Source organism: Protopterus annectens, chromosome 13.part0 (assembly GCF_019279795.1).
Source record: "Protopterus annectens isolate FY-2018-M chromosome 13.part0, PAN1.0, whole genome shotgun sequence".
Taxonomy (NCBI): Eukaryota; Metazoa; Chordata; order Ceratodontiformes; family Protopteridae; genus Protopterus; species Protopterus annectens.
Window position 1 is genome coordinate 550428012 of NC_056747.1, and position 27349 is coordinate 550455360.

At 40.9% G+C, this 27349-nt stretch overlaps 1 protein-coding gene across 1 annotated transcript in view; it reads right to left on the reverse strand.

Moving 5' to 3' along the window:
- Positions 1 to 27349, reverse strand: part of RFC2 (replication factor C subunit 2) — a gene marked incomplete at its 5' end in the record, with an annotated part of 169838 nt that overhangs the window by 137148 nt on the left and 5341 nt on the right. The window contains 2 exons of the mRNA XM_044054862.1: positions 8016 to 8116; positions 9228 to 9329. Of these exons, the coding sequence (XP_043910797.1) occupies positions 8016 to 8116; positions 9228 to 9329 (203 nt within the window). The remainder of the gene's footprint in view (positions 1 to 8015; positions 8117 to 9227; positions 9330 to 27349) is intronic.

A 27349-nucleotide genomic window follows, 5' to 3' on the forward strand; every position in this document is an offset into this window, starting at 1 on the left:
GACTAGGAGAAATTTGGCCGTGGCACCAAGGAACTTTGCCAACTCTTTTCTATAAGTGCTGTGGGATCTTTTACATCCACTTCAGCTACCAACAACTCAGGTGGATGGGATCTCAGTTTAATGTCTCATCCAAAGGACGAACATTACAGACCTCAAACACGTTTGTTAAACAAAGCAAGTTGCTTTAGAATCAATGACTTGGTCATTATATCAATTAGAAAGATCTAGTCCATCTAACTGGTCAAGATATACTGGTAGCACATTTCCTGGTTTTCTATAGTACATGTAATACCACAGAAAGAATAAGCATTGGATAGAGAAGGCTAATTTGAAAACCTTTAGATTTTGTATGCACTACTGTTGCCCCTCAAACTGCCCACACAGGAGGGCATTTAATATATTATTTGCATTTTCTTCTCTTGTTGTCATTACAAACATGGACCTGGAGAGAAGGGAGCAGTACAGTTACTCCTTGTTCTACCGGTTTGAAAAGTAATTTGCTTATTAGGCCTTCTTACATAGACATCTGGTATAAATGGTTTTCTCAGCTGGGAATTCAAGGGTGAAGTAAACAGATCTGTCTCAAGGGTGTTCACTGTGAATCAGTTTCTGAAGGACTTATTGCCTGCCTTTCAATGCTGGTGGTTGGGGATGAATCAGCTCTGATAACACAAACAAAACACAAAAGGTTTGAGTTCAGTACACTAAAAACAGCTGAAAATATTGGTTCTGTTAGATCTCCAGGTACTTGGTATCACTTCCTCTCTGCAAAGCTGGTACAAATGGACACACCAATTTTGCTTGCTGTACCACGCAACTTTGGTTTTATCCATGACCACCTTTCAAGGCCCACGGCTTCCAAGCTCTCTAATATCCTGAGTGCATAAGTTGGGAAAAGCATCTCCTTCACATTGGTGTGTGGGTCTCATCTTGGTTGTTCCAACATCTCTGAGCTTTCAGTCCTCCTGTGTAGGCTTCTGATAGGCAAAGTCAGATGCACCTGTTGTCAGTATTTGGAATCCACTGAAGTTAAAAACAGCATACACAAGTTTGATAACAGCTGGATTTGCCCAGCATCCAAATTCCTTTTGGACTGCAAGTATGATTGGTTATACTCTTCCCAGTGGATACAGGAATCCTTAGGCCACTGGATCCTTCTCATGTATAGTGTGGCCTAAGAGAAACAGAGGGAGACTGTCATGCATCAGACAGCCTTAGTGATGGCTCTTGCTATCATTAAAGTCTCTTCTGATGCCTGCAAGAAAAAGGAACTCAAAGGGGGGGGGGGGGCTTCACTTGACAGAGGGATTGTTCCCTCTCTCTGGTGTCCACTGCTGGTCCTAAGAACATTTTTTCTTAAACAGTTGGAAAACTTTACTTCTGCTAGCAAACAGATGTTCAAACTGGTCAGATAATGAGACAGGAAAATCCAAGGTATTCTTTACCTTCACATTGAAATGGCAGGGATCAGGCTGTCATCCAGGTATGAATAACTATGAAAGTTCTATGTAACATGGGTAAAGACTGGAGCCAAGCACTTGTCAAATACAATAGATGCTGCACGTAGCGCAAATGAAAAGGTGGTGTGCTGGGCTTTGTTTAGCTCCTCTTGGAAAGTGACATGGATCAGTCAGTCCAAGTACAGGTAAACAACTTTGCCATTAAAACAGAAGATGGCCAACGACTGGAGCTAACTATATAGTAAATACCCTGCAAACAATGGAACTGGAAGCGCTACGTCCCTGATACAGATAAGAAACCTTGTGTGTTTCTTGTAAATCGTAATCTACAGATAAGTACATTCATGCCCATGATTGACCACAAGGTAACCTGGTAACAGTAGGGAAATATGAGGAGCAAAGTTAACATTTTTGAATTTTTTCACTAAAAGAATTTTTTCCAGGGGGACGATCCACCTTTCCCGGACATCATGCACAGCCCTGAATAAAATCTTGTACTCTGTTCCTCCAGGGGACTCTATTGCTACAAAAAAAAAAAAAAAGGCATTGGTCTAAGAGCCTCAAAAGGGGTGGGGGTCTGAAATATTCCATATACTGAATCTTTAAACTTTCTGAAGGGAAATTGTTCTACTAGCAAGTGGGGGAGGGGATAGATAGAGACAGCCAAAACTGCAAGTCAAAGTCAATGCTCAGGAGGGGGCACTTCCTTTATCCCACTGCCTTCCATTTGGAAAAAAAAACTGTTCAGAACAATGCTGCTTCCTATAGAAGAGACACTGTTAGGATTAAAGCTATTACCTGTTAGCAAGCAGTTTCATGCAGTCGATTACATTCTCTCAGCTTTCACTAATCTATTGTGCAGGAGCCTAAGCAGATCACGTAACCAGAAAAAGTGCAACTGCATTATCTCAGGAAAGGTACAGGGCTTACCTGCTTAATAATATCAAAAAAAAAAAAGTGGAGGTTAAAAACGGTTCAACTTGCCTGCATGTTTTATAATCATTTCTCCAATCTTTTTGATTGGGCCTCTCTTCCAAATAGCTACTATCCAAGGGCACACTTAAAGCTGTCCTTTTATATCTGGCAAAGAATTCAGAGCAACCCATGCCTCCTGATGACTGTGCCAGAAGCATCATCTCTGTTGCAAGCAAAAGGTCATAGCCACACTTCATACCTTGTTAACAGACTTCACTGTAGTTTGAAACTAAAAGTTTGTATCACAGATTTTTTCTGTCATGTCTTCCATTTGTTTCAGAACATTCCCAGAGGACTGGAGCATGTAGGCCTGGAAATTAAAGGCACCAGTACCCAAACTGGGTAAAATATAGACATTCTTTCAAACCTGTTCAAGATATATTCCTCCATTTTCAGTGGTATGAGTATTATTAGCTGTTACCACTTTGGACCCTGTGCATTATTCTCTACTGTACACCTGTCAGTCCTCTTGGGGGCCAGCAGTTGCCTCCAAAGAAGCATTACTAAAAAGTCATTCTTAAATGCAAGAAAGACTGGCAGAATGACCACCAGCTTGGTATCTTTGAAGACTAAATTCCAAATATCTCTTTTGCAGGTCTGACAATTCCTTGGGTACTCGTTTAAAATGTTCCAGCAAACACAGAACTTTTCCAAAACAGATTTCCACAGTTGAACACCCACAGCCAGAAAGATTTTTTTTTTGCTTTCCCCTAGAACCTTACTTGATGGCTCCTTTACCTTTAAGCAAATGGCTCATTCATTCCTGTGGGACAGAAGATTACAGGCTTTGTTCAAGCCCTAGAAGGCCAGACCATTCATTCCTGCCTAAGAATCCCCATCAGCCCTCCATTCTCTTGAGAGATTCTAGTGGTAAGGAGGGGGCCAGTCACCCCCTGGAGTACCCCTTAAGCAGGTCCTCAGAGCCTGCAATTACTACCACCCAAGGGGAAGCCTGCCTGCACAAATCAATAACCCCTTGGTTGCAAAGTGTGAATGCATAATGGTAATGCAGGCTTAAACACCTCAGAACTCAATTAGGTTAACAGATAGTGCTCCCACTAGGTGTCACCGTGTGGTAATCTGCAATTCCATCCCTCTCCCCCCAAGATGAGCAAGACAGCAGTGGAGATTCATTACCATCCTTCCCTTTCAACTTCCTAGAGGCACCCAAAGCCAAGCCCTTGTCTCACTAGGTATAGAGTTATAGGCTAAGAAAGGTCACCCCAATCAACACAACTGTGGTCTCCCGAACAAAAGCCTCAGATTCTTGAATTTAAATAGTGGGGATACTGAGGGAGGTTGCTTGGTGGTCTATGACTTGGACTGGTCCTCTGTGGACACCTGAAAACCTGTGCCTGGATATGATGCGGTTAAAACATCTGACAAGGCCTGAGAAGATTTTAAGAGGGACAGCAACACTTAAGGTAGCAAAAGGAACAGAAGCAAGAAGTATACAAGGTTGTGCATTGCTGTGGCCACTGTCCCAAGACGTTGAGACTGATGGGGGTTCTATGGTCTCATTCTATTGCATGCAGAATGTCACAACTGACTTTTACATACTTCCATTTTACACTGGTACTTCAAACTACTGCCTGCTAGTTCCACTAGTGAATGTTTCCATTTGGATAATGAAATGGATATCCCTTGGCTCAAGAGCAGACCATTTTTGTGTTTGTTAAAGGTCTCAAGGCTTTGAGCCTAGTGAAGTAGAATTTTCATGTTAAACAGTGCACAGTGCTGACAAACTGAAACAGAGTGGCTTTCACCATGGCACAAAAGGCAATGAAGGTTATAATCCCTGGGAGGAACTGGCCAGTTACACTCACGTGTGCACAAACATTTATAGGCTCATAGGTTAAGTACTAGGCTAGCTGCCCTTGCAGGACATTTGAAGCCTAGCCAATTTCCCCTTTTTCTGCTGGAATTAACCTATCCCATTAGGTTAGAGATTGGCCTTATCCCATTTCATGGTCGATAATTATATATTACACCTAATGAAAATAACTGGGATCATACAATAGTTTGAGACGAGACATGCATGGGTCAAAGCATTTAGGAGCTGCAGCTGTCCATTTGTAGTACGGGGGGGGCAATCCTGGGGTAAATTTTCTGTTTCCCATCCATAGATCTAAGTTGCGCCTGAAAATGGACAGGGATAAACTCTTATGTGGCTGGGGAGTCTGTTCCTTAGCTGTTTGTTGATAATCTTACATGAGAATGTCTTCAGTTTTGCAAAGAATCTCCAAAATTACAATCAAAAAGGTTAATTCAGTAACAGCAACGGAAGAGTCAATACAATCTCAAAAAAAGAGAATTCTAGTTATTACAGCATCCAGGTTGTTTGGCTGAAAGAGAAGGACAGACTAACCGCTCTGTGAGCTGAAAAGGAACAAGAGAGACCACAGGCTTCTCTCCTGTTTCTGGCACACATCCTACTGACATTTTTTGGCATAAGGAAAGCCAGTCTTGGGGCATCCACCTGCAACTACTTCCTAGGTATTACAAATCATACTGCACAGTGGATTCTTACGAACATCAATGGCAACTGACTGCAGGAAAGTGAGACTACTGTAGCATTATAGTGAGCCAAAGGAGTTTCTTCATCCCTTCAACCAGCCTGGCTGAAATCCTGGGTATCTAGAAGAAATAAAAGAATCCAACATGTTATTTCGCAAAGAGATGAGATTTTCCCCCAGAATTAAGAGCAACAAACTCCTTTCCATTAAACTGGTGCAGGTGATTTGAAGGCCGTTACATAAAATAAGTGGCCAAACTGGTTGCTGTAGCACACTCGGCCACCTCACTACTAGTGAAAAGAACTGCTCCAGTAGTGTACTTTATGAAAAGAAAAAGGCAGTTTTCTATTATCAAGCTGATCCTTGGAAGCTCTACTTGAGCAATGATCAAAACGCAGCACAGAAATGAGTTAAGCCACAAATACAGAATGCTGAACGATACCTTGAATGTCAAACCACCCTACTGCTCCAGACCCAGGAACAAGCAATAACATGGGTCCAGAAGGGGGAGGGGGGTGGCAAAGTCAGACATTTGGTACTGCCAGTCTACAACATTCTACATGTCAGTGTTCCAACATGTTCACCTCGAACTTCTAAGGCTCAGCTTTGCAATAGGAAACCAAAAAAAGCAGTTCATGAAAATACGTTTTGCTCTCCATCACCCATAAACTCATTCTTGGATTTGAGGTGACAATTATGAGGCCACAGTGAAGATCACACCATAATTCTTAATTAACACAATCTACAATGGAACTGAGCTCTCTCGCTACTGCCAATATTAAGGAGCATCCCTCACAATCTTGGCTAGATTTCTTACAATCACAGCGAAAAATATAATGGATCAAGACTGAAAAGGATCAGATGAATCAATACACTCATGTTACCAAATACAAAACTTATCACTGCCACTATTAAGGGTGGAATCCTACTAGTTTTAACATTTTAATAAGACCATAGTCAAGGCAAGGTGCGAGGGGCAACTCCCTCAGGCACAAAGTGTTTGGGGGGGGGGGGTGTTCAGCTGATCCAGATCTCTATTTAATGCAATACTGGCTTCTAAAAACTGCTATTGCATTTGCAGTCAAACCTAAGTGCTGTAGCACTGTGTGTGTTGTCTAAGCCGTAGTAAACAGTTTGCTACAGCTTTTTATTTATTTATTTATGACAAACGTGAGCACTGTAGCACTCCGTGCAGGGAGGGTATAAACTGTAGCAACTGTTTACTTCATTTGTAGCAAGCAGTTTGCTACAATTTAAAACAATTACTTTTTTTTTTTTAAACTAAAACAGGAGCGCCTTAGCACACTGTACAGGCAGGGTATAAACAGTAGCAATTGTTTGCTTATTTTATTAAAAAAGTCTTCTTTTAAAATAAGCTGAAAGAGGGTTGGGGCAGGGCACGGAAATGGGGCCTGAAAATATGGAAGGGGGGCATTTGCGTATCTGGCCACCTGGTTGGTGTGCCAGTAGAAGGAACATTTTTTTTTTATTTAAATAGAAGATCATGGGGGGGGTGTTATGACCAGTTTATTACAGCAAAGTATTTATTTTTCTGCTCTTCACCTGAAGAGCTGAATGGTGAGGGGTGGGGAACTGGTTGAACCAGCTACACTTCTGGTAAGTACAATTAAACTGTTAAACGAAAAACCCACATTTTAAACTTCATCCAGCCTAGGCCTAGTTTAACACATATAATATTTTTTGTGACTCCAGTGCTCAGCAGCTCTACACTGTACAGATCTTGTCTAATAAGGTGATGTCTTTTGAAGAGATGGCCCCTTAAAGAGATGTGGTGTTTTGATCTACGGCCTAGTGGAGAGAGACCAGACTACAAGTCCAGCTATTCTAGGTTTATTTAGTGGCACTGGAGGAGCTAGCCAACAGAGACAAAATGATGATCACACACCACAACAGCAAATTCTATGTTAAAATCCCTGGTGGAGATGATCACCCCTCCCTTGAAGAGAGAGAGAGAAAAAAAAACGTAATTTGTCCCCACTGTCTGCCAGTCATTAGCCTCATCCTGATAATTTGGTTCATTAATTTTCCCAACACCAAGGGGAAGAAAGGTTTGTTCGGAAGGGGCATCAAGTAGGCAGCCACCAGGAATATTTTCAGATTTTTTTTTTCAACTTTTTGCCCACCCACCATACACATGCCTCTGTGACACCCTGACAGTGGGATATACAATGGGAATCAGGGTTGGACTGCCCTTTAAGTCTACAACAAGCTGTCAGCAGGGCTATATCACCATCCCACAGGAGATTCCATGTGGTTCTTCTCCCAGTCTAAAAAAGGGAAATTATCTCATGTGTCTTACAGCAAGTGCTCCCTATCTTCAACTATCTTCTTTGCTTGTACAGTGAAGCACTCCAGCCTTTATTTGAACTTAGGGCATCTGAACCATAGTCAAGGTTTCCTCCCTTTATCTTGGTGTAGGTTGTAGACTGGGATTTACTAAAGGCACTTTACCTTCACAGAGAAAAGACAGAACTAAGGGATACCACTTACAGAAGTAGAGCATATGTTCCTAGCAGACACTTACTGCGCATTAGCCTTTGGAAAGATGCAAGATGCAGGCCTACACAGTGGGGAACTATTAGGACTTGGGGGGGGGGGCACTCCTCAGATTCCTCAAGGGGGTTAACGATCCTGCTCCTATCACCCACCCTCACATCTGGGTGAAACCAATGGACTATTACGATCTTGCTTCCTGTGGAAAAACTGCCAAGGACACGGACAGGACAGAGGCTAAAAAGGTTTAGGGAAACAAAAATAGAACAAAAGGTAAATTATGCTTTCAAAAAGTAAAGTGCTAATCAGTATTCATTATATGAGGAAAACAAAACTTTAAGAAAGGAATAGGGTAAAACAAAAATGACAAAACAGAAAAAGCTCATGATCAGACATACACAGAGACACGCATACAGAAAGACACCTCTCTAGTCTGATCTCATGCTGATAATTAACATGGAAAAACAAAAGCTGAAATATATAAAATGTGCCACAGTTCAGCAATTAAGTAAAACTCTCTCCTCAAAGCACTGGATAACAAAACTCTTACCTATTATTTTATCAGAGGCATTACAAGCTAAGGCAAATCTTGTTGTTTTGGAATAGATCTCCATAGTCCTTCTCAAGGCTTGCTGAGCTCCGTCTGTCATGCTAAATCAAAAACAAAGTCACATTAACCTATGTTCCTTACTCAACCTCAAGATTTTCTGGTTCCACTTGTAGCTACAAAGATCAGTCATGTTTTTAATTCATCTCCCTAGGAAATTCAGAATCAGTTTCAGATCCCCACCTAGCTGTATTCAGTATTATCTGTATGGGATCCCTTTAGAAACATGAAATCCAAAAGACAGACAAAAAAAGTCAACATCCAGAAGATCAACCGCCAGGGAACACCGACAAAATATGAACAGTAAATAACTGATTGCACAAACCCGCAAACACACCAACACTGAAGTACACAAACACCCACCAATGTGGGGGCTTCACCCCCCCCTTAACTAAATATACCAACTCCGAGATTACACTACCACGGAGGTAAGGGGCAAAGGTCGGCATGCTGGCCAAGTGGTTACTTACTGTTAGTGATTTGTTGGTGTTCCAGAACGGTTGGGATTTTCCTCTTGGTCTTTTGGGTTTCAGGTAAGTGGGATTTCAGTTTCTAAAGGGGACCCTCTGTATGATGGCTCAGAATGCAAAGTAGGGCATACATAAACACACAGAAAAGACATAAAAAAAAACAAAAAACAAAGAAGCAGCAGTAAAACACAGTGTTATACTATGAAAGATGCTATATTGATGTAATGCATGCATGATCTCACACACAATGGAGATGCTAGTACCACTTACAGAAGGCCAGGAAAATGTTTCCAGTCTATGCTGAATAATTCTACACAGAGTCCAATTAACAATCCACTATGAAAAGTACTAGTTATGAAAAATAAAGAACAAACTAAATATTTTGGGACTACAACTTCATTAAAATTTGGCAGAAGTACAAAGTTGTCTTGCTAGAAGGAGCAAGTATCATTTTCATTTTTAACACTACTTTCAAGTAAGATGGAGAAAAAGAAGAAACTTAAACAGATTAAGTTCAACCTGGAAACCTTTAAATTTCACACATTAAATCAGGCAATGACAATCATTAAACTGTGAGCACAAGACCCAGATAAAATTTAACTTCTGTTTTTTGTTTTGTAAAATATGGACAGCAAGTTCTGGCAGCAGTTTTACTAGGCATAATGGAATGAATTCAATCACTTACCTATCTGCTTCATCCAAAATAATAACCTTGTGACGACCTTTGGGCAAAGTCACTTTCTGTTGAGCGAACATTTTGATTTTGTTTCTCACAACATCAATACCTCTGAAAGCAAGAAAAAAAAAAAACATCTCCTTGAAAGTGGATTTTTCTCAGAACAAAACTGTGTGTACTCTGCCTTTAGTGAGGCAATTTCAGCTATATAAATTTTGGTTCCCACATTTTGTTCTTTCACTAGAAAAGCAACAAACTTTAGTGATTTTTTTTAACATTAAAATGGACAGAGAAGGCAAAATTCAAATAGAAAACATGAAATGGAGGAAATCTGAAAAAAAGGGAACTGGTTACCTAATTATATGACTTATCAAGTAAAATGCCCACAGTTCCACCCAAAGAAAAGTACATAGAAACCCTCTCAAAAATTTTTGAGATTTTTCAAATACATTTAAATGAATTCCATAGTTATTTAAGATATTGTATAAATACTATATACACTATTTACATTAGCATGACACTATAACAGATCTTAATGTATACAGTTACTTTATAAGTATGTCCAATCTATTATCAGAGTGTCTGATTAATTATTGTATAGTGTCAAATCAACAAGACTTTTCCCCATGGGTTGTTGATAAAGAACTAAGAATTTGTCCAAAGCCATTTAATTTTAAATTTCCAATAATGCTGTGATCTTCAGTAGGCTGTAGAAATCTTCAAAAGTTGCTATTGTGTTTGTATTCCATCTTCTCGTTATACACTTCCTTGAAATTGCAAGTATAGTCCATACTAGACTCATATTTGACCTATTCAAATGAGCACATTCGTTCACACTGAGTTTTAGTTAAATAAAATGATTCATTAAATAAAGCTTGTAGAAAATTATTAATACCACTCCAAAATGGCTTAATTTTAACACAAAGAAAATGTGGTTCCAATCTGCATTGTGTACTAGCTCATATCTCCAACATATTCCTTTTATGGAAGAACTAATTTTACTGATTCTATCTGTGGTTAAGACTGCTCTGTGCAAGCATTTCCAATGAAAAACTTTCCAGTATTGTGTAAAGGATGTATATTTAATTGATAAGATATTTATTTTAATAACTTTAGTTAACTATATTGAGTGTCCTTTTGTTATACATTTCCAATATGAGGTTTTGGGTGTTGTTTTATAGTTTATCAATATTTTGTAAAATTTTGAAATACTGTTTCCCATGTCAAAGTCATTATATATGATTTCATAAATGTATTTTATAAATTTAGGTATTTCTTTAAACGAAGAATTGTTAATTATTCTACTTAAATCTTGCGAATATAACAAAATACTTAGCCAATCCTGTTGTGGAATTTTGTATGTTCTTTTTATTACTTGCATATCAAACTTAGTTCTTTGATACATTGGAGCCAAAAAACAAATCCGTTCTGTTCCCAGAAATTAATAATTTCTCTATATATTTTATGTGGAAAGTTCTTTGTTACGATAAATGGTGTTAAAGATCAAACCAGATTTTTAAATCTATATTTGCATTAATCATTTTCCTAAATGAGTCAATGTAATAATCATACGAGTTTTAGTGGGTTTAGTTATGTTATATTGCATACTTGTTTTTATCTGTTATTTGAATTTCTTTTGTAAATCAAATTCATTTATTGATATTACAGTTAGTAATTCTTTCCAATTTGAAGAAAAATTTCTGAGATCGTTTTAGATATTGATGCTTTTATATATGTTTCTATATCAGAAAAGTTTAATCATCCCTGTTTCCATAAGTGATATGATGTACTTAAGCTATTCCGTTTCTTTTGGGAAACCATAAAAATTTTGTTAGGCATGCATTTATATTTCTTCAAGTATAATACTTTCTGGTAACAGTTGTATTGCCAAGGCTATATATAGGCTCTTGGCCAGTAAAACCATTTTTACTAACTGTAGTCTATCTTCAAATGTTAATATTATTTTGTTCCATTTTTCCACAGAGATTTTAATTGCATTGATATTATTGTAGTTTTTTGAAACTAATATCCTTGCATAACTCAATTCCTAGATATTTCAAGGTAGATTCTTGTTTCCCTATGATGTGGATCACCTTTAGTCTGCAGTTTTTTTTTAAATTTAAATAAATATTTTGATTTATTGAAATGGAGCCCCGAAGTCATGTGAAATTTGTCAATTAATATATCTAATTCTTCTAATGTCTCTTTTGTATTAGATAATGCCAGTACTATGTCATCAGCAAATAGTATTATTTCAGAATTGTATTGTTCATGAACATCTATTTCTTTGATTTTTATATTGTTACAAATTGAATCTGCCAATATTTCAATAGCCACAGCAAACAGTCGGTGACATGGGGCATCCTTGTTTAGTACCTTTTGTTACATGTATAGATTCAAAGGTAAAAGGACCTAACTTGACATACACTAAATTATTTGTTCATATATTCTTTAGGAGATGAACAAAGGATGCAGGAAATTCAAATACCATTAGGATTTTGAATAAATAGTCCCAATTTAGGGAATCAAAGGCTTTCTCTATATCCAAGCCATTTATAAGCATTTCTTTATTTTCTTTATTAACAATCTAAGAGAAATTATCCTTTTAATATTGCCATGTGTGTCTATGATATACAAATCCAGTTTGATAATTATTGTTTTGGATAGTGGTATTTTCATTCAGTTAGTTAATATTGTCATAAATATCTTATAGTCATTATATAATAATGATATAGGTCTATATGAGGTACAGAGGCTTGGGGATTGGTTTTCCTTTAGGACTGGTGTGATTAAGGAATATCTCCAAGAGGGTGGTATTAAAAGCTAGTTTTAATTTTTCTGGATTTTTTTTTTTATATTAGAACATTTTTCATCTAGATTTAATTGATCGATATGTATCATATATAAAACCTTGGTAAAAGATTATAGCACACAGTTATTTAACATATTCACCCTTACTGAAGTCTTTCAAAACTTGTTACTTAATATAAATAGATAGTAATAACATTTATACCCAATGTTTAGAATACAGTGCATTTTACTGGATATATCAGAAGGTATATTTCATGGTTTGCCAGCATTTTAAGTAATCACTTTGTTTGTTGCTAACTTACTTAAAGCATCAAGTTTGTTTTATGTGAACATTGATGAAAGTTAGCGCATTTTAATCATCAGTGCATCCCTCTTCCACCAATTTCATACACAAGGATTTTCATATCTGTCATTTCTTATTATAAAATGAGAAAAATTATAGGTTAAAAACAGCAAATTCACTTATAGTGATTAATGATTACAAGTTCCCTTTCCATATTCATAAATTGCCATTTTATGGCATATACAAAGTTTTTAGATTTAAATGGCAACATTCTATTTTGTATAATCAGCAAAGGTTAAACAGAGTGATTATTGTCAATTTAATACTATTTGTTCAGAATGGGATTATTACATTCTGTGACATTCCTAGTTCAGGTTTCTATTGTTTCCCTTGAACAACTCTGTCAGTTTGATGTCATGTATAATGTCATGTATAAAACATTAGCTACCTTGGTAACAGCTTAAGTATTATGTATGGTCAAGATGGGTTACAAAACCACAATTCAAGTTAAAGCAATTATATGACTTATGTACATTTACTTATATGAGAAAATCATTATGCTTCCTCTTGATGTTCAATATAGTGTATATGTCATTTATGACAAGTTGTAACAGTAGTGGGTTGGGAGGGTGGCCTAATGGTTAAGGTGTTTGCCTTACAAACACAAGGTGCAAGGTTCAAGTCTCAAGTGATAATTGGCTAGGCTTAAAATGGCTCACAAGGACAGTTAGCTTAGTACTAATCTATGAACAAGCCCATATTAAACTAAGCGTCTATTGTCAATTTTAATACTATTTGTTCATAATATGATTGTTACATTATGTGACATTTCAAGTTCAGGCTTCGATTGTTTCTCTTGAACAACGTTGTCAGTTTGATGTCATGTATAAACATTAGTTATCTTGGTAACCACTTAAGTATTATACATGGTCAGGATGGGTTACAAAAACTACAATTCAAGTTAAAGGAAATACATGACTTGTTATGCATATTTACTTGTACAAGAAAAATATCATGCTTCCTCTTGATGTTCAATGTAGTGTCTGTCATTTATGACAAGTTAAGACAGTAGTGTTATTATACACAAACCCATATTATTAAATCCTGTCTTTAATATCCAAATTCAGCAGACTGCTTCATCTTATATGAAGATTATATATTTTATGTCTAGATTTACTAAAATCATACATTACATAACTAGTGTGTTTTTTGTTTTTTTTGGCTGTTGCTTAGTTATTTGAGAGACCACAAGCTGTAATGCTCATTCTTATTAGCTCCAGGCATGTTTATACAGTCCACAGACTTTAAATTATCAGACCCTTCTAGTTTCTTATTTGTTATAAGTATATTTCCATCCTTACATACACACACATCAGTACTTCAAGCACAGGCAACACCCATCCAGCTTTGCCAGAATACCATTCACTAGTTCATATGATGTGTTTCCAGGCTATTCTTAAAATATGCAAACCGATATTTGTCCTGTTCCATTTTAACAGCCTGTTCCATGCAGTGGCCACTCTTGCCAGTGAATAACTCAACACACCTTCCATTCCCACAGATATTTCCACGAAGGAAATCTGATGACTCACTAGCACTCCTTGGCAACCCCAAACACCCCTAGAATCAGCTATCTTCATATGCCCAACACATCCGAGCAAGCTCACCTCCCAGACCACTGCAAAGGGTTTTGCACAAGACCAAGTGCTCTTTAGTCTTGCACAATACACAATAAGTCAGACTTCCACTCTTATGTAAGTCCTTAATGTGTTTGGACCAAAATACATTTTAAATATAAAATTGCGCTTTTTTTTTTTTTTTTTTTTTTTTTACCAAGAATCAACTTAATGAGCTAAACGAAGTGTTGGGAGACCATCAATACATGTACATGTGGTTTAAAACTGCCCTTTTATTATATATAAAGCAAATGCGTTTAGCTCATTAAGTTGATTCTTGATAAAAAATAAATAAATAAATAAAAAAGCAATTTACTATGTATAAAAAACGTATCCTAAGCACCCTCTATAAACTAGCCCTCGTTAGAGACATCCATCCAAACCCTGGTCTTTCCAAATCCAACCCAACCACAAACCCTACTACTTATAATGTCCCTAGACATCGGAAGCATATGCAATAAAATCCACAAACCACACGCCAGCATAAGCATATATCCCCCAGACATTCTCTTCCTAACTGAAACCTGGCTCAAACCTCACATCAAAAGTGAGGAAATACTTCCACCTAAATACAACATGCTTCGCATAGACAGATTGTCCAAAAAGGAGGCGGTGTAGCATTGATATTTAAACACCGCCTCAATATTCAACTCCTGAACTCATCTGCCCCTCACCACAACAATGAAGAAATCCTTTATGCCAATCTCAAACTAAACCCAAACAAAACAATCAATATCATAGGATGCTATTTCCCACCAGGACAAAATATTACACCCCTAGAAACTCTCCTAAGCTGGGCTACAATATCTTTACCCCAGGAAAAGTACAGTTTTGTACCTACCATAAATGTAGATGTTCGAAGATCCATATTGCTGCAGTCATAACCTGTGGGTAGTCCGCTGTCCTCGGTCGGCCCGAATACCAAAGTGTTAGGCTGGCGTCGGTCATGGTCGCTCAGATCGGACGTCAGTACGCCGTGGTACTAAAGCGCATGACCAACGCCATATCCTCAGTCTTTCTTGCCACAGATGTCAGAAGGCCTTAAAAAGAAAGGCCATAGCCAAAAATAGAAAAATACCCAATCACCAAAATAGCAACAATAGATACACCACAAACCACACAGCCACCGCAAACTACAGAGGGGAAGGAGGGAGGGCAAATTGGACTGCAGCAATGTGGATCTTCGAACATCTACATTTATGGTAGGTACAAAACTGTACTATGTTCTTCATCTCACATTGCTGCAGTCATAACCTGTGGGTAGAATCCCAAAGCAAAGGTAAAGGGAGGTTGGTAAAATCAGATAGCATTAGGAGCTGCTAACATGCCCTGTAAAACTGCAGTGGCAAACCCAGCCCTAGATTTGGAATAAAGAGGGAGATGGTAATGTTTAGAAAAAGTGTGCACTGAACTCCAGGTAGCTGCCTCCAAAATATCCTTAGTAGCTACTCCCCTTAAAAAAGCAGTAGAAGTGGCAGTAGCCCTAGTGGAATGAGGTCTGATTCCAGCCGGAACCTCCTTACCATGATGAGAATAACAAAAAGCAATACAATGGCCAATCTACTTAGAAATAGTTTGTTTTGAAACAGGTTTTTCTTTTGAACCCAAGGCAAAAGAAATGAATAACTGTTGGGACTGTCTGAACCCTTTAGTTCTGCTCAAATAATAACGTAACTGCCTGTGAATATCCAAAGAGTGCAAAATTTTTTCCCCCTTATTTTGGGGATCAGCATAAAATGTAGGCAAATGAATAGATTGGTTTAAGGCCACATTAGAAACAACTTTAGGCATAAAAGTAGGATTAGTACGTAGGGAGACCCTATCCTTATGAAATATCAGGAAGGGTTCAACTGCCATTAGAGCCTGTAATTCAGATACCCTTCTAGCAGATGTAATGGCCAACAAAAAAGCAGTCTTCCAAGACAAAAACTTCAACTCCGAAGTAGCTGCAGGTTCAAAAGGAGGTAAAGTGAGCTTTTCCAACACAAAATTGAGATCCCAGGAAGGAGTAGGAGCTCTACGTGGGGGTCTTATGTTCTTTGCCCCTCTAAGAAATTGCTTAAACAAAGGGTTAGAGAATAATGGTGGGTCACAGTCATAGTGAGCAGAAATGGCTGCAGCATGAACTTTTACAGAGGAGAAAGACAAACCCTTGTCTAATAATTCTGTAAGATACTGAAGTGAAACACTCAAATTAGGCACTGAAACATCAAAGCTCTTTGTTTTGCTCCAAAGAAAAAATCTCCTCCATTTATCAGCATAAACTTTCCTTGTACTAGGCCGTCTGGCCTCCAAAATGACATTCAAAACTTGTTGAGGAAGCTGCGGCCCCCCAGGGTCTAAAACAGAATACGCCAGGCTGTCAGATGCAGGGACTGAATCCTGACACTGCGGAAATGATTGCTTGCCTGGGACAAAAGGTGTGGAATTAATGGCAAAGGCCAAGGAGGCTCCCGTACTAAACTCCTCAGCAGGGGGTACCAGTGCTGCCGTGGCCAATCTGGAGCTATTAGAATCATGCAAGGCTTGTCCTGCCTGACCTTCAGGAGCACCTTGGGAAGGAGAGGCAGAGGAGGAAAGGCATAAACGTGAAGGTTGTTCCAACTGAATGATAGAGCATCCACTTTCCAAGCTTTTGGATGAAACAGCTTTGTGCAAAACTTTGGCAGTTGGTAATTCAGTGGAGAAGCGAACAGATCTATGTCTGGAGTCCCCCAAGCCACCGTCAACTGTTGAAAAACATGAGGATCCAATTTCCACTCGTGGGGATCCACCATCTGTCTGCTCAAAACATCTGCTAAGGAGTTCTGTGCTCCTGGCAGAAACCTTGCCTGAAGAGTGAGGTGCAAACCGAGATCAGTCTCCCACAAAATCATAGCTTGTCTGCAAAGAGGGTACGAATGGGTTCCCCCTTGCTTGTTGATGTACCACATGACTGTTGTGTTGTCTGTTTGAATCAACACTTGTCCTGGGTGAAGTAGATCCTTGAAAGCCATCAATGCAAATTGGACTGCTAACATCTCCTTCATGTTGATATGCAAATGTTGTAGTCTGGCAGGCCACGTGTCTTAAACCCATTTTCCATTGAAGTGTGCTCCCCAAGCCATGTCTGAGGCATCTGTCGTTAAGATCTGACTCGCCTCTGGTCGGGTCACAGAGAGTCCCTTGTTTAGGTGACATTCCTGAGTCCACCACAAAAATTCCCTTTGGATGCAAGGTATTATCTGAATGACAGTGTCCAAATCGTGGCAGTGTTGAATCCATACGCTTCTGAGATACCATTGTAGCTTCCTCATATGCAGTTTGGCATTGGGAAGCACCAGAATACAAGATGCCATGAACCCCAAGGCTTGAAGAACTGTCCTTGCAGTCAGCCTGGACCGTAGAGACAATTGTTGGAAGTAAAGGGTAAGATTTCTTTGTTTGTCCGGGGTCAAAAACGCCATCTGAGAGGCTGTATTCAGTCTCACACCCAGAAAGCACATGTCCTGAGAGGGTACTAGACTGGACTTTGTTTCGTTCACAGAATACCCTAGGCACCTTAACACTGCCATAACATACTGTAGATGGTGAAGTAACTTGACTTTGTCTTGAGCAAGAATCAGGCAATCGTCCAAATAAGGATAAATTTGTATTCCCCTTAACCTTAAGAAGGCTATCACCGGAGCCAGGACCTTTGTGAACACCCTGGGTGCAGTAGACAAGCCAAAGGGCAATGCAGAGAACTGATAATGTATTCCCAGCCCGAAAACGCAGGAACCTCCTGCAGCTGGGCCTGATAGGAATGTGAAGATAAGCCTCTTTGAGATCCAGAGTTACCATCCAGTGATCTTTGCCTAGCAGAGGCAGAAGTTGTTGCAAAGTTAACATCTTGAATTTTGGAATGTCCAGGTATGTGTTGAGAATAGACAAATCCAGAATTGGCCTCCAAGTGTCTCCTTTCTTTGGTACAAGAAACAGGCGAGAATAAAATCCTAGGCCTACATCTGACAGAGGGACCTCCTGGATAGCCCCCATTTTTAGAAGTAAAGAAATCTGTTTGTGAGCCTCCACCTTTTGCTGAGGAGGAACGTCTGGCATGCCTTTGAAAGGAGGCAAGGTGTGAAAATAAAACTTGTAGCCTCGATCTATAATGTCCAACACCCATTTGTCCTGGGTGACTAAAAGCCAATTTTGCCTGAAAAGTGCCAACTTTCCTCCCAGAGGAGCTGCCAGACAGGAGGGATCTGGCAGCTGAAGATACAGGTCATTGGGTCTGTTTACGAAAGGCTGACCCCTGCCCTCACATGAAGTTTGTACTGCAGAACTCCACGTCCTCCGTCTCAAAGAACGGTGAGCATGTGCTCTGCCCCTACCACGCCTAGATCTGCCCCTAGACTGTAAATCAGAAGAAGGATAAGCCCATCCCTTAGCAGGCCAATTTCTGCTAAACTTAGGGGGCTGCACCTGTAAAAATTCCTTAACTGTCTGCATGGACTTAGCTTTGTCTTCCATTTTCTTCAAAACTGACTCCACAGGAGAACCAAACAGAACTTCAGATTGAAGGGGAGCATCCAAAATTCGAGCTTTAACATGCTCTGACAAATTCTGATCCTTAAGCCAGGCGTGCCTATGAATAACTGATCCAGTGGCAGCCACCCTGGAGGAAGCCTGAAGGGCATCAAAACCACACTGCAAAGAATGCTTACCCACCTGATCAGAGGCATGAACTAAATCTTGCAATTCCTTACACTCAATACCCTCTGCCAAAGCATCTACCTTAGATTTTAACTGACTTGAGAAAATTCTGGTACTTCAGCATATGAAACTGGCAATTCAAAGCCCTCATCGCTAGAGTGGAAGAGGTATACACTTTTTTACCCCACCTATCCAAAGCTCTAGAATCTTTATCCAGAGGAACTGGATTCTTTACAATAGAAGCCCTGACACCCTTAGGTCCCTGGCTAATAGTCTCCGGGTCAGCTCTTGGGCTCTTATACAAATATTTATGAGCCTCTGGCACTCTGTAATACCTGTCTGGTTTGACAGGGGCAGGAGGTAAAGAATCAGGATTAAGGGAAGCTTCAGAGAAAACATCCTGTACAACATCCAAAACAGGGGGAATAGCCAAGGGCCTATGCTGGTAAAATAAAAATTCCCTAAGCCTCTTTCGAGAATCTGAGAAATCCTGACCTTCCCACTTAAAATGCTCCCTCATGGAATGCAGGGTTTCAGAAAAAGAAAAATCCTCTGGAGGGGAAGCAGAAGGACAAGAATCCTCTGCATCAGAATCAGAATAAGGAGGAAAATCCTGAATGTCCTCAGCCGAAGACTCAGAGTAATCTGAGGAATGCTCCAATCCTTCCGCCTCTGGCTCCACCATAGGCCTCTTATCCAGGGGGGGGGGGGGCATAGAACCCCTGATTAAAGTAATCAAATCCTCTGCCATCTTCAGCATATGCTTTTTTGGTACAGAACTTGGGCTGACACCAGTGGAAGACAAACCAGGCCTGACCTTGGAAGGTGCCTTAGAGACAGAAGTAGAAGGCCTAACCACCTTATGCAAAGAAGGGACTACAGAGACCTGAGAATCAGCCTGACCAGACTCCTGAGAGGCCACATCCTGCAAGATTAAAGGCTCCCCCTGAGATTCAGCTGAAACCTTGGCTGGATCCACAGATTCCACCATAGTTTCCAAAGAACCGGCGTCCGTAACGGACGACTCTTTCTGCTTGGACTTTAACGTTTTTTCTTTACGCTTCTTAGCGGTAGCGGGCGTCGGAGGATCCGACGGCATATTGTAATTACACCGCTTACCGAAGACAAGTCTAGCACAATCTAACCTGCGTTTAATGGTGCGCTTATTAAATCTAGCACAAAAGCGACACCCGACTACGTCGTGCTCAGGCCCCAAGCAAGGAATACAGAGAGAGTGGTAATCCCTATGAGGTATCTGCTTCCGACAAGAAATACAATTATTTACTTTTTCTGACATCCGGATTTAACTGAGGCAAGAAAAGACAAAAATATTCCCCAACGGGGTACTTAGCCCAACTTGGTCTTCGGTCTGAAACTCAGAATACGAAAATTTCAGGACGCCGAATGGCACTTGCAAACGCTGCTTCTGCTTCGGACCATGCGGCAAGAAAGACTGAGGATATGGCGTTGGTCATGCGCTTTAGTACCACGGCGTACTGACGTCAGATCTGAGCGACCATGACCGACGCCAGCCTAACACTTTGGTATTCGGGCTGACCGAGGACAGCGGACTACCCACAGGTTATGACTGCAGCAATGCGAGATGAAGAACATCCATCATTCTCGGTGACTTTATCAACTGGCTCTCCTGTAACAACAGTCTCCTAACCATTCACCTTAATCTCCATGGGTTAACTCAACTCATTCAACCCCCTACCCGAATCAACAAAAACCCTAAGAATCATACCTTACTTGACTGGATCCTAGTCAACAAAGCCCTGCACTCTTACCTAGCAGGCTACTTACCTGACAGTCTTAAGTGACCACTCCCCCCACTTTCTTAATTCGGCACCACAAAGTCTGAAGCCCATTATGCACAGGCAAATACGGAACAAGTCCAACTTCAACCCCAACTCCATCTCATCTCTGCAAAAAATTAACTGGTCACCACTAAAATACCTCAACCTAGATGAGGCTGTCCACTTCTTCAAAGTACCTTCCTCTCCATCCTGAACACCCATGCTCCTGTAAGAAATGCCAAAGTCAGATTAAGGCATGCCCCATGGTTACAAAAGACCACTAGAACCCTAATGAAATCCAGAGATAAGGCCTGGGAGCACTGGTGACTTAACAAAAAATAACTCAGGCAATCATTCCTTGAACTGCGCAATAAAGCCAAAAGGCAAATAAAATTAGACAAATCCTTTTACTACAAATCCACCTTAAACACTGCCAACCACAACCCTAAGCAATTCTGGTCCACTATTAACACTATCCTCCACCCAGGGAAGGTTGATACCCCCCCCCCAGCTCTCCACCCCCCCCTCCTTTAGCAGTATTACTAAATCCTTCAACAAAACACTTCACTGAAACTATAACAGCTCTAAACAAACACTTCTCTACAACAGCCCCCCCCAACTCCTAACCCTAATCCCCCCACTCCTCTTTTCTTCACCTCAGTACCTACCTCCAACATAAATACTATTGTCAAAACTTAAACCCACCAAACTCACAGCTGACAACCTCCCTTCTGAATACTTGAAAATTGCAGCTGATACACTAGCCTACCCAATTTCAATTCTAAATCAACCACAACAGAAGGCTATGTTCCCTCGATATGGAAAATAACCCACATCATTCTCCTCCACAAAGGCACCCCCCCACTGACCTCTCCAATTACCGCCCCATTGCTATCCTCTCCCCTCTAAAATACTTGAAAAATGTATCAACACCCAGGTCTCCAACTACCTCCTAGCTAAAACTCTCCTCTCCAAAACCAAACATGGTTTCAGGCCATATCACAGCACTACCTCCGCTCTGCTCCCCTTCACAGACACTATACTTAGTCACAAAAACAATGGCCCCTTCTCTACTGCCATATTTCTAGATCTCTCAAAGGCCTTTGACATGGTATCGCATGAGCTACTACTCTCTACTCCCCCCATCCTCTCCTACTCACAATCAGCCTGCAACTGGTTCCACAGCCATCTACAAGGACGCCAGCAATCAGTAATCTGGGATAACATATCACCTTGCCTCCCAGTTACTCTCGGAGTTCCCCAAGGGTCTATCCTTGGCCCTCTGCTATTCTCACTTTTCACTAACAACCTACATACTGCCACCACACAAGCAACTCTGCTCTCATCTGCTCTGCCCCCACTCTATCAGAACTACAACAAATCTCACAGGAATCATTCTCTTCTGTAGAAAGCTGGCTATCCAATGCTCAGCTCCTACTCAACCCAAGTAAGACAACACTTCTCCTGTTCCAAAGCCACCCAAAATACACCCACTTCAACATTCTTGCCAAAGACAATACAATCATCTCTCCATCAGAACACACAAAATTACTCAGTGTGGAAATAAACTTAGATTTGACACCCACACACACATCTCTCTCCCAATAAAAAAAGTTTACAAGAAACATGGTGCATTATATCGAAGCTGCCAATTCCTAACCAAGGTGGCTAGAATTTCCATAGCCAATTCCCAGCTAATCTCCACCTTACTCTATGCATCCCCCATACTTACCAATCTTAGACAGACAGACCTACACAAGCTGGATGCTTGTTACAACAACATAGCTAAATTTGCCACTGGAACCTCCTACTGCAGCCATCATTGTAGCTCCCTTAAAGAACTAAACTGGCTAGAACTCCCACAACTCCTTCACTTTAATCAACTCACCCTCGCTCATAAACTTATTAACCACCCCCTTAACATCCCTTCCCTTCAAACACTTCTCCAACCCTATCACCCCACTAGGCCCCTAAAATCAAGCAACAAAAATCAACTCACTGTTTATCAAACCCAAAAACTCAGCAGGAGTAGCCATATTTTCATGTATATCTAAACTTTGGAACAATCTTCCACCTCTATAACTACTCTACCTTCCAGCAGCCTTTTCAAGACTGCGCTCAAATTTTACTTAAATATGCACTGGCTTTGTCCTTGTTCTAATCCAGACTAACACCCCCACCCTTACCCCCTCACCTAGACTCTTAACCCAACTATGCTACCGCCACTACTAACCACAGTCAGAAATAGCTAGTTGTCTCTACATACTTTAACATCTTGCCTGACAACTTTGTCACTAATATTATAAACAAGGAACTATCTTAACTTGCAACATTTACTGTATATACTGTTGATAATCAATATCTTGTTATTGTATTAAAGCCAACAACCTGTAATGTTGTTTACTATTGCTGCAACTTTGTATCTCTATCATGTACATGATGTGGAGCTTTTCTCCCCGGGCATCCGCTGAAAAGGACCTGCATCCAGTTGGAATTTCCCGGTAAACAAATGTAAATAAATATAAATATATATGTATTATTTTTTTTTAAAAAACAAAAACATTGCCGAGAATCATCTCAGAGGCTCCTCAGAGCCATTAAGCATTATAGTCACTCTGTCTCCATTACCACAGCAACCTGGGAGTGTCTGTTTGTTAGTGTGTCTGTGTATTACCAGAGGCTCACGATGCACCTGAAGCAAAGCTTCACTTCACTGCAACTTCAAGCCTAAATTCCCCCCTTTCAGCGAGGCAACAGCCAGAAAAAGAAAGGAGAGCAAACAGATAAAAACCCTCCCAACAAGCCGCTCCACAACAAGAAAACACGTTCTTCAAGCCTTCCCCCCTTCTCACTCAGCAGATGTATAAACAAACTATTCTCTGCCAAAATATCCCAGATCACAGTTTTATCCACCCCCTTACCCTGGATCCAGGCTAAAAACACCAAATATCTCTTCCTAATACACAAGCATTAGTAAACCTCGATCACAAGCCACAACCCACAGCTTCCTGTTGACGAAAATGGCAACATACAACAGCTGCCAGACACAGCTGCATCGACACACACCATGTCAGGCTTAAATCAAATAGCACTTGAAGCTATGATACCAGCCATAACTGATATTAACTGTGTTTAGACAGAATAATAATGACGTGTACTAGCTGCCAGACAAAGTACAGTTTTGTACCTACCATAAATGTAGATGTCCGATAGGTATGCATCTGCAGTCATAACATATGGGTTGTCCTGCCTCAGGCAGCCCTTCGGTCGGCCGGATTCCAAAGTCTGGGTCTGGCCTTGGCTGATGTCGCACTTTCCCCGACGTCAGAGCTTCTGGGGTATAAAGGCATCAGCCGACGCCATTTTCCTCAGTGTTTCTTGCCCCAGATGCCAGGTGCCCTCTAGGAAGGCTAAATTTGGATAAATGCTGAAAAGTTCCAAACAGTAGCAAATTATATACATATATATACAAACAAACAAATACACCATAATAGATTCCCCCAGCTAGCTGAAAGAGGGGTAAGCACCCTAGGAATACCACAGAGGGGAAGGAGGGGCGGTAATCCTGACTGCAGATGCATACCTATCGGACATCTACATTTATGGTAGGTACAAAACTGTACTATGTCCTTCAAGGATGCATCTGCAGTCATAACATATGGGTAGAATACCATAGCCAAACTGGGGGAGGAGGTACTAAGAGAATGATGGTGTAGTTAAGATCCCCTGCAGAACTGCAGTTGCAAACCCTGCTCAGGATCTGGAGTATAAAGGTAGATTGTAATGCTTGGCAAATGTATGCACGGACCTCCAAGTAGCAGCTTCTAAAATGTCCTTGGTAGCCACCCCTCTTAAAGCTGTAGTGGTGGCTGTGGCCCTTGTGGAATGAGGCCTGATATTTTCAGGAGCCGTCTTTCCATGAAAGGAGTAGCAAAAGCAATGCAATTTCCTATCCATTTTGAAATTGTCTGTTTGGAAATTGCTCTTCCTTGCACCCCAGTTGCATATGCTACAAAAAGTTGGTCAGTTTTTCTGTTGGTTTTAGTTCTGTCCAGATAGTAGCGCAGTTGTCTGTGTATATCCAAGGTGTGCAAAGATTTTTCTCCTTTGTTCTGTGGGTTAGGGAAGAACGTAGGTAAATGAATAGCTTGGTTCAAGGATACCCTGGATACCACCTTTGGCATGAAAGTAGGATTGGTTCTCAGTGACATTCTATCCTGGTGGAAAATAAGAAAAGGCTGCACTGCCATTAATGCCTGTAACTCTGATACCCTTCTTGCTGAAGTGATTGCCAGAAGAAAAGCAGTTTTCCAAGATAAAATCTGTGGGTCTGCTGATGCTGCTGGTTCAAAAGGAGGTAGTGTCAATTTTTCCAGCACAAAATTGAGATCCCATGCAGGTAGAGGGGGTCTCCTTGGAGGTTTACCATTTTTGATCCCTCTCAAAAATTATCTGAGAAGAGGGTGAGAGAAGATAGGTGGATCCATATTGTATTCTGCTGAAATTGCTGAAGCATGAATCTTAATGGAAGAATAAGACAGGCCATTGTGGAACAATTCTGCTAAGTATTCTAGGATGTGTGCTAGGTTTGCCACTGTGACATCTGTGCCCTTTGATGTGCTCCAAATGAGAAATCTCTTCCATTTAGCTGAGTATGTCTTCCTTGTGGAAGGTCTGCGAGCCTCCAGGATAATGTCCTTCACCCTCTGAGATAAAACAGGTTGGTTTGGTTTTAAGAAATTTTCCAGGCAGTTAGTTGCAAAGTTTTCAAGTTTGGATGCAGGGTCTTGAAATTGTTCTGCGTTAGAAGAAGAGGCCGTAGGGGAAGAGGCCATGAGTTCGCCTGAGACAGGCTTCTCAGTAGCGGATACCAGTGTTGTCTTGGCCAGTCCGGAGCTATTAGTATCACCTTTGGCTGTTCCTCCCTGATCTTCAGTAGAACCTTGTACATCAATGGGAGAGGTGGAAAGGCATATACTGTTAGGGCATTCCAGCTGAAAGAGAGAGTCCACCCTCCAGGCTTGTGGGTGGTTATGTCCTAGAGCAGAATTTCTTCAGTTGGTGGTTGAGTGGGGAGGCGAACAGATCTATCTCTGGCACTCCCCATTTCTTTGTTATGAGTTTGAAGATGTCTGAATGCAGCATCCATTCGTGTGCATCCGTGGTAGTTCTGCTTAAGCTGTCTGCTAGTGAATTCTCTTTTCCTGGTACGAATTTGGCCTGCAGCTGGATATTGAGATTCAGGCATAGGTTCCACAGATTCATTGCCATCCGGCATAGAGGGTAGGAATGTGTTCCGCCCTGTTTGCTTATGTACCACATGACCGTGGTGTTGTCTGTCCTTATTAATAGATGCCCTTGCTGGAGGAAAGGTTTGAATGCCTCGATTGCATGCTTCACTGCCAGCATTTCCTTTTGGTTTATGTGCATGCTTAGCTGCCCTTGAGGCCATAGGCCTTGGATGCATTTGTCCTCCATGTGTGCTCCCCATCCTCGGTCTGAGGCGTCCGTGGTGATGGTCGGTCTTGTTTTTGGTTTGTTGAAAGGCAACCCTCTGTTGGACTGGCAGGCCTGAGCCCACCACAGGAATTCCTTTTGAAGGCATGGAATGATTGGTATCATGGTTTCTAGACTGTGTTGAGACCATACATTCCTTAGGTACCATTGCAATTTCCTCATATGTAGCCTGGCATGTGGAATCAAGATTATGCAGGATGCCATGTAACCCAGGGCCTGCAGGACTTTCCTTGCAGTAAGCTGAGTTCATCTTGTCTAAAGCATGAAATAATCTGGAAGTTGTTTTTATTTTTCTTCAGTGAGAAAAGCCATCTGAGTGATTGTGTCCAGATCCGCACCCAAAAAGGTTATCCTTTGGGATGGTACTAGTCTTGACTTTTGGATGTTGACTGTGTATCCCAAGGCCTGTAGCAGGTGTATGACATAGGCCAAGTCCTTTAATAATTTTTTCTTGTTGTCCGCTTGTATTAGGCAGTCGTCCAGGTATGGATAAATTTGAATTCCCTGAAGTCTGCAATGTGCAATTACTGATGCCAGGCATTTCGTGAATACTCTGGGCGCAGTAGATAAGCCAAAGGGCAATGCTGAGAATTGATAATGCTCTGATCCTGCAAGAAATCTGAGGTGTCTTCTGCAATCTGGTCGGATAGGGACGTGCAAGTATGCCTCCTTGAGATCTAGAGTCACCAGCCAAGACTCCTTGCCCAGCATGGGAAGAAGTTGCTGTAGGGTCAGCATTTTGAATTTTGGCACAATGAGATATGTGTTCAGTGCGGACAGGTCGAGAATAGGCCTCCATTGGTTGTCTTTTCTTGGTACAAGGAATAATCTGGAGTAAAATCCTTGGCCTTGTTCTATAGATGGTACTCTTTCTATAGCTTTCATCTGAAGTAAATTGCTGATTTGTCTTAAAGCCTCTGCCTTCTGGTTTGGTGGAAGGTTTGGCATTCCACCCCTTTTTGGCAAAGTGTGGAAGTAAAACCTGTAACCTTTGTCTATTGTTTGCAATGTCCATGTATCCTTTGTAATGCAATGCCAGTTTTTCGAGAATAAAGCCAGCTTTCCGCCCAAGGGAGCTTCCAGTTGATCCCTGGTAGGCGGAATCAGAGTCAAGTCATTGGGTCTGTCCTGTGGTAGTGGTTGTAGTTGTAGCTGTGGCACTACTCCTTTGGTTGGCAGGCTGCCACTGACAGCCCCTGTAGGCACCCTTTGATTGACCTCTGCCTCTAGGGCGTCTGTTCCTGCCCCTCTGTGCTCTGGAGGTGTCTGGAAAGGACCAATTCTTTGTAGGCCAGTTTCTGCTGAACCTCGGAGGTTGGACCTGCAGGAATTCCTTTACTGTTTGCACAGATTTTGCTTTTTCTTCCA